At 35.3% G+C, this 8,376-nt stretch overlaps 1 protein-coding gene across 1 annotated transcript; it reads left to right on the top strand.

Moving 5' to 3' along the window:
• Window positions 1-4,321: 4,321 nt before the first annotated feature.
• Window positions 4,322-7,450, top strand: LOC140871977 (uncharacterized). The gene is made up of 4 exons (XM_073274715.1): window positions 4,322-4,748; window positions 5,488-5,721; window positions 6,376-6,543; window positions 7,032-7,450. The coding sequence occupies exons 1-4, from the start codon at window positions 4,322-4,324 to the stop codon at window positions 7,448-7,450; spliced, it is 1,248 nt and encodes a 415-aa protein (XP_073130816.1).
• The last annotated feature ends 926 nt before the right edge of the window (window positions 7,451-8,376 follow it).

Raw genomic sequence — 8,376 nt, 5'->3', positions numbered from 1 at the left:
GATCTATGGGTCAGTTTTTGTGTCATGGGCGAGGGGTCCATTCCATTTGAAAGTTTTAGATTTAGATTCAAGAAAAGAAGCTGATTCATTATCATAAGTTTTTTTTTTCCCCCATATTTTCAGCGATAATGTGCTAGCCATATGCACCGATATGCATAGGCGCATTTATATAAACGTACGTGCATGCACAAATCTATTTCTTAGTTTGTTTTTGCAGGTGAACATGTTTTCGTTTTATATGTCGAATATATTGTAAAGTACTCCTCCAAGCTTTTTTATGTGTTGGAGACAATGAAATATATATATACATTGTATTTAAGTGCTAAGCAAAAGTCGGACAGACTCAATGCGGGCTACAGGAGCAAAGGTTTCATCAAAATTGTTAGAGTAGGTGCCCATAAGGCCAATTGTTGGCAGGACATTACTGAATCTATGTACAAACAATCTTTACTTAATACAATTTATCTTTTGTCTATGGCAAACTTTATCTCTATACTCATGCAAGCAGCATTGATAAAGATCTTGAATATATTATAGTGCATGAAGGATGAAATAATCATGAGATGATTAGAATGAAACTCATCTTTATTCCACTGTATATTCTAAACAATTGTTCCTATTCAATTAAGCCGCCCAAAAGAAGCATAAGGGTCGCTTGAGTTTGAGAATAACATATGTGATGTGGAGTACCACGTTTCATTGGTAATGGACATTGGATGTCCGAAGCATACAGATGATGACACATAGGATGTGGTCATAGAACAACCCTCGTAGGACTTTTCAAGTGGTTATCAGTTTTCGAGTGGATGAAGTTCTGATCATGGTTGTACACCATTAGTCCTTATGACCCGAGGCAACACTAGGCTCTGTGTATTAATACTACACTTTGATTAGTTTACTGGCTCTAGGAGAGCACCACAGTGGCATGGTTGGGTGTAGCTATGACATACATGGGAGTCACTGATTGTAGTCGCAGATTCACCGAACATTTATGAAATGTGGATATCCTATATGATCTGAGGAAATGATAGTGTATTCAGTCTCTGGCCAGGGCATGATATATGTTTTAGGGAAATGGTTTCTCTAGTTACATATACAATATCACTATGCATTATCCAAGAAGATATAATATAGTTATCGAATCAAAGGCAACTCTCGATATACCAATGGTTGCTGATTCGATCAGGATATATGAGATAAAGGGACTGTACTGTACGTTAATTAAATCGACTGGTTCTTGTAGGCACTATCAGTGATACCTAGGGAATCATGGGGCGGTGCTACTTAACGCTCTTACCATGATTCGATGGGTTAAATCGGAAATGAGTTCTGACATTTTATGATCAAGAAGTTGATACATAAAATGGGACGAAAAGGGTAAGCCCATATAAAGGAATATTTCCTGAATCACAAAAGGTTGTGAACCCACAGCTAGCTGTATCCCTGAACCATTGAGGGTTACACAAGTACTGGTTTTCTTGTTTCCGTTGAATTTATGATAAACAAATTTGACTGGATCGATAGATAAGCTTATAAATGGTTTATAAGAGCTTATAAAAATTTTGAGAGCAAAATTAATTAAAAGGATTTAATTAATTTTTTCGAGTTGGACTTGGATTTAAGGACCCATACAATATATGTATAAATGCATATATATAGATATATATGTATATACGAGATATATATATATATATATATATGGATATATATAATATATATTTAAGATTATGGGACCTTATGTTTATAATATATATATATATATATATATATATTAAATTATTATAATTTTTTTAAAAAAAATTGATTGAATTGAATTGAATGAGTTGTCTGCCGACAACTCATTCAATTCCCCTCAATCAATTACTTAAATTGATTGAGGGGAAATAATTCATTCGGGGGCTCTCAAAAAAAAAAAAAGGAAGAACGAAGAAAAAAGTTTTCTTCTCTGCTCGCAGTTCTTCTCACGGTCAGTCTTTTTTTGTTAATTTTTCAATGTTAAAATTCTTCTTCTTTTTAAGTGCAAATTAGAAGAGGAACAGGAAATCCGGTCGTGGACCTGATTCGGAGATTAAAGAAAGGAGATAATCCAGTTGATCGTTCGTAGGGATTTACAACAAGAGCTATTTTCGAAATTATTTCAAAATAGTTGGAGTCATCGTCAATCTTTTAAGATTGATAGGTATAATTTCATATACTCCCTATGAATGTTATTTTTAAAAACCATACGAGTATTCAAGATTATTTTGAATGTCAAAATAAAATTTTTAAACTTCCGCTGCGTCTTGGGCACGAGAGATCCGGTATCCCAACAGTGGTATCAGAGCCGGGTTCTCTATATTGTATGGTTTATTTCATGTTGAGTATTTTTATTTCTAACTGCATAAAAAAATTAAGAAAAATCGCAAAATCTTATTGTTATTATTTTTAGAGTTTAAATATATATATATATATATATATATATATATATATATATATATATATGTAAGCGATACATATATATATGGAAATATCATTAATATATATATATATATATATATATATATATATGTTTAAATATATATATATATGTATGTGATATATATATATATATATTGATAATGATAATAATAAATTTAGTGGGCCAATAGCTAATAAAAAATTGCAATGGTTGAAATTCGTGAATTGCATGGAATCCTTTGTATGAATATCAATTATTTTGCACGGTCCTCTTAATGGCTGACCGAATTGTTCGGGCTGTGGGTATTTCGAAAATAGTTTCGGACCAGATGCGATTTTTAAAATATTTTCTTATGAAATAAATAATTAGAATGAGATTTTAATTATTTATAGTAAAATGAGTTTTACAAGAAAATCAATTATTATTGAATTAATTAGAAATTAAATAAAGAATTTTATTTAATTTGTTAATTCGTTTAATAATTGTGGCGGTTAGTAATAAAATTACAAGATACATGACTTGATGAATTATATAATATATGATATTATTATTCCGTGGATGATCGAGAGTCATGACCAATGTGCTAGGTGAATGCTAGGATTTATTTATCATTCGGCTTTGTAATAATGAATTATCAATGCATAATGAGCTTGTTCTATAGCTCAATTCCCACCCCTTGTGATGTATCCCTTTATGTGCCATGGAATTTTAATGTACGACATTAAAATTAGTGGGAACACGAAGACGATGCAGATGATAATCAAAACTGAAGACTGAAGATGTGTAAAATAAATGATACAATGTAATAGAATTGCATTGCATACCTGCATTACCTAGGATATGACCTAGATCCTTGTCTCGGTAAAACAAGGATCGACATAGCTCTCGGTGATCAATCATTCTAAATATTTATTATATATATACGATATATATGGTAAAATAGTATGTATGTTATACGATAACAAAATTGCATGAATCCGGCAAACATACTACAAACATGGCACGATTTTGAAATGTTCAAAAGATGAGATAAATTTCAAAATTAAAATCCCTTATTTTGAATATGATTCAAAATTTATATCAAGACCGTTAAAGGAAATATTAAATTGTTTAATGATTCCTGCCTTCCATCAACAGTGGTTGCATGATGAACGCTACCCATGGTCAGGTCTGGCTCATATTATTGGGGAGGCCTGGACATCGGGAAGCTGTGACTTCCACTGACATATTTGATGTGAGTTAGGTGGAACTCCCATAACTTCGGCTCATATTATTGGGGATCTTATGGGACCGTCCACTGTAACTTGACATTGATGGGTCGGTTTGACATGAAATTTATATGAGGCGTCATATTATTGGGCTCATATATAATCATGAGGCGAATAACATGAAGGTTACATTGGATGTAATTGGAAACTACCTTTGGAAATTAAGATCGGTTGATATTATTCAGGGATCAAAATTAGCCAGTTGGACTTCATGTTCTCACTAAGGAAATATGATTTCTCGTTTTCATTAAAGGGTGGTGAAAATGTCAAAACAGTGGGAGGTTAATTCATAAAATAAAAGACCATATTTTATGTATTATTAAATTGATTAAATAATCAGTAACATTTTATTTGTTTCTAATTTCAGTAAAAAAATTTGAATATGGCTCATCGCAATCCACTATCTGTTATCCTCGATAACAACAAACTCATTTGACCAAATTACTCTAATTGGCTAAGAAACCTAAAAATCGTACTCGCGTCGGAGAAATTAACATATGTACTAACAAAAGTACCTCCAAAAGAGGCAGCTAAAGACATCAGCCCTGATGAGCTGAAGAAGCTTGAGACGTGGTGGGACCATGATCTTAAAGCAAAGTGATATATGTTGGCTTCTATGTCAAATGAATTACAAAGGCGATTTGAGGAGGCTGTGAATGCTGCTAGCATTCACCTACACCTACAAGAGTTGTATGGTGCACAAACAAGAGCTGAAAGGTTCACAACCGTAAAGGCACTCATGACTACACGTATGCGAGAAGGGACTTCGGTTCATGAGCATGGTGTCCGTATGATTGGGTACATTGAGCGGTTGGTAAGCCTAGACATGGTTCTTCCCCATGAGCTTTTAGTTGACGTCCTGCTATTGTCTTTACCAGATTCATTTGATGGGTTTGTGGTAAACTTCAACATGAATAAGATTGAGGCCACCCTTGAAGAGTTGGTAAACATGCTTACTTCATTTGAAGGAACCATGAAAAAGGAGAAACCGGTTCTCCTAGTTGGCTCTTCGTCTCGTGCAAAGAAATGGCCAAAGGGCAAAGGCAAGAAACGTTCTGCCCTAACCCAAAAAAAAAAACCCAATAAGAAGCGTCTGTTGAAAGCTCCCAAATCCGACAAGAAAGATGATTTATGATATCACTGCAAACAGCCACGACATTGGATGCAAAACTGTAAGGATTATCTAGCTTAAAAACGTTCTGAAAAAGGTATATTCTACATTGAAGTAAACATTTCAATTAATTCTTTTTCTTGGGTATTAGATACCGGATGTGGTTCTCATCTATGCAATGATTTGCAGGTGATGACAAGAAGCAAGTGGCTCCGAGAAAGTGAGACTTTCTTGAGATTGGGCAATGGAGCAAGAGTTGCTGCAAAAGCCATTGGAGATGTTTATTTACTATTGAATAATAATTTCAAGTTGTATTTGAAAGATGTTTTTATTTGTCCCCGATCTTGTAAAGAACATCATTTCCATTCCTATGCTAGATAGAGATGTATTCACTTGTATTTTTGCAAAAGGGTTTTGTAAAATATACAAGAATGAATGTTTAGTTGCAAATGTGAAATTGGAAAATGATCTATACAACTTTGAAATTAAAGAAATACCATTGAACAATATTCAAACAACAAAAAGAAAGGTTGATAGTCTCAACCCCGCACACTTATGGCATGCTAGACTTGGACATATATCCAAAAAAAGGATGAATAGGCTAGTAGGAGCGGGCATGTTTGACATGACCGATATAAGCTCTTTAAAAACCTGTGAATCTTGTCTTAAAGGAAAAATGACCAAGGTACCATTTGATGGTAAAGTCGAACGTGCACATGACCTATTGGATTTGATCCATACGGATGTGTGTGGTCAACTTAGTATTGGTACTAAGTATGGACATACTTACTTCATTACCTTTACCGATGATTATTCAAGATACGGGTATGTGTTCTTGATGAAACACAAATCTGAATCTTTTGAAAGGTTCAAAGAATTCAGAAATGAAGTTGAAAAACAACTTGGTAAAAATATTAAAACTCTTCGATCTGATCGAGGTGGAGAATATTGAAGTACCGAATTTCAAGACTATCTAAAAGAGAATGGAATTATCTCTCAGTTAACTCCTCCTGGCACACCACAATTAAATGGTATTGTAGAACGTCGAAATAGGACATTGATGGATATGATCCGATCAATGATGAGTTTCACTGAATTACCTTCTTCGTTTTGGGGCTATGCGCTTGAAACGGCAATGTTGTTGTTGAACAATGTTCATACTAAAGCAGTGAACAAAACACCATATGAGATATGGAAAGAAAAGGTTCCTAAATATTCATACCTGAAGGTTTGGGGGTGTCCTGCTTATGTAAAGCAGGAAGTGGAAAATAAATTGGATAGTCGATCCATTTTATGCTACTTCATAGGGTATCCAAAGAATTCTATTGGATACTATTTCTATTATCCTAAAGAAACAAAGGTGTTTGTTTCTAGGAATGCCACCTTTCTCGAGAAGAAGTTTCTATTGGATAGAAAAGGCAGTGTAATAGAGCTTGAAGAGGTTCAAGTACAACCTATTGAAGATCCTATACCCCAACAGCCAATACCTGAGATACACGTACCTAGAAGATCCGAAAGGACTTCAAGACCACCTATGAGATATGGTCTGCTTCTTGAAGGTGATCATGTTGGACATGATATTGGATGTGATCCAAGAAATTTCAAGGAAGCTATTTCTGATGTCGATGCATCCCAATGGATTGAAGCTATGCAATCAGAGTTTGACTCGATGCATTCCAACCAAGTATGGACTTTGGTAGATCCTCCTGATGGAATATTTCCTATAGGTTGTAAATGAATTTACAAAAGAAAACTTGGGGTGGATGGGAAGGTATTGACCTTCAAAGCTCGATTGGTGGCAAAAGGTTATACTCAAAGGCCAGGAATTGACTATGAAGAAACTTTTTCACCAGTAGCAATGTTCAAGTCCATTAGGATACTGCTAGCCATAGCAGCATGGTATGACTATGAAATATGGCAAATGGATGTAAATACAGCTTTCTTAATGGCAACATTAAAGAAGATATTTATATGTCTCAACCAGAGGGGTTTACATCCATGGGAAGTGAGCATAAGGTATGCAAACTTCAGAGATCTATTTATGGTCTCAAACAGGCATCAAGAAGTTGGAACTTCAGATTTGATGACACTATCAAAGAGTTTGGTTTTGTTAAAAATCCTGAAAAACCATGTGTATATAAGAAAGTTCATAGGGATGCAGTAACATTCCTAATACTTTATGTTGATGACATTCTACTCATTGGGAATGATGTAGGAATGCTGCAATCAACTAAAGTTTGGTTATCCAGTAAATTCTTGATGAAAGATATGGGTGAAGCATCCTATATATTGGGCATAAAGATCTATAGAGATAGATCAAAAAGGATGTTGGGTTTGACCCCAGCCACCTATATAGATACCATACTGAGGAGGTTCTCTATGGAAGAGTCTAAGAGAGGACATCTACCAATGTGTCATGAAGTTTCTCTATCTAAGTCAATGTGCCCTAAAAATGACGAGGAGATAGAGATGATGACACGTGTACCGTATGCATCAGCCATTGGTAGTGTCATGTATGGTATGATTTCAACAAGGCCTGATGTTGCATTTGCTCTTAGTGTCACGAGTAGATATCAGGCAAACCCCGGTCCAATGCATTGGAAAGCTATGAAAGATATTCTGAAATACTTGTGAAGAACTAAGGATATGTTCATAGTATATGGGGGTGGAGAATTAAAATTAGAAGGCTATTCCGACTCTAGCTTCCAATCGGATGTGGATGATTCAAAATCAACCTCTGGATTTATATTCACGCTAAATGGTGGCGCTGTCTCTTGGAAGAGTTCCAAGCAAGACACCATGGCGGATTCCACCACTGAGGCAGAATATATAGCCGCATCAGATGCAGCTAAAGAGGCCGTTTGGATGAGGAATTTCATCCAAGAGTTGGGTTTTGTTCCTTGTGCTGTTGATCCATTCCCAGTATACTGCGACAACACTGGTGCCATTGCGCAAGCAAAGGAACCCAGATCTCGTCACAGATCCAAACATATACTGAGGAAGTTCCACATCATACGGGAGATTGTGGGAAGAGGAGACGTCATTGTTGAGAGGGTAGCCTCTGCAGATAACGTTGCTGATCCGCTTACTAAGCCCCTGCCAGGACCATTGTTCGAAAAGCATCGCGAAGAAATAAGTTTAAAACTAATGAGTAGTTGGCATTAGGGCAAGTGGGGGAGATTGTTAGAGTAGGTGCCCATAAGACCAACAGTTGGCAAGACATTATTGACTCTATGTACAAACAATCTTTACTTAATACAATTTATCTTTTGTATATGGCAAAATTTATCTCTATATCCATGCAAGCAGCATTGATAAAGACCTTGAATATACTATAGTGCATGAATGATGAAATAATCATGGGATGATTAGAATGAAACTCATCTTTATTCCACTGTATATTCTAAACAATTGTTCCTATTCAATTAAGCTGCCCAAAATAAGGATAAGGGTCGCTTGAGTTTGAGAATAGCATATGTGATGTGGAGTACCACGTTTCATTGGTAATGTTCATTGGATGTCCGAAGAATACAGATTATGACACATAGGATGTGGTCATA

This window comes from Henckelia pumila, unplaced genomic scaffold, assembly GCF_033568475.1.
Source record: "Henckelia pumila isolate YLH828 unplaced genomic scaffold, ASM3356847v2 CTG_461:::fragment_3, whole genome shotgun sequence".
Lineage (NCBI taxonomy): Eukaryota > Viridiplantae > Streptophyta > Magnoliopsida > Lamiales > Gesneriaceae > Henckelia > Henckelia pumila.
This window is presented reverse-complemented; position numbering and strand designations above follow the sequence as displayed.

Bases quoted from the DNA above. Each gene is read 5' to 3' on its own strand.
- LOC140871977 (XM_073274715.1), top strand. From the start codon at position 4,322: ATGTCAAATGAATTACAAAGGCGATTTGAGGAGGCTGTGAATGCTGCT. The intron at 5,722-6,375 runs GTAAAAATATTA...TGCTTCTTGAAG, and splicing joins TGAAGTTGAAAAACAACTTG to GTGATCATGTTGGACATGAT. The intron at 6,544-7,031 runs GTTGTAAATGAA...GGAATGATGTAG, and splicing joins TGATGGAATATTTCCTATAG to GAATGCTGCAATCAACTAAA.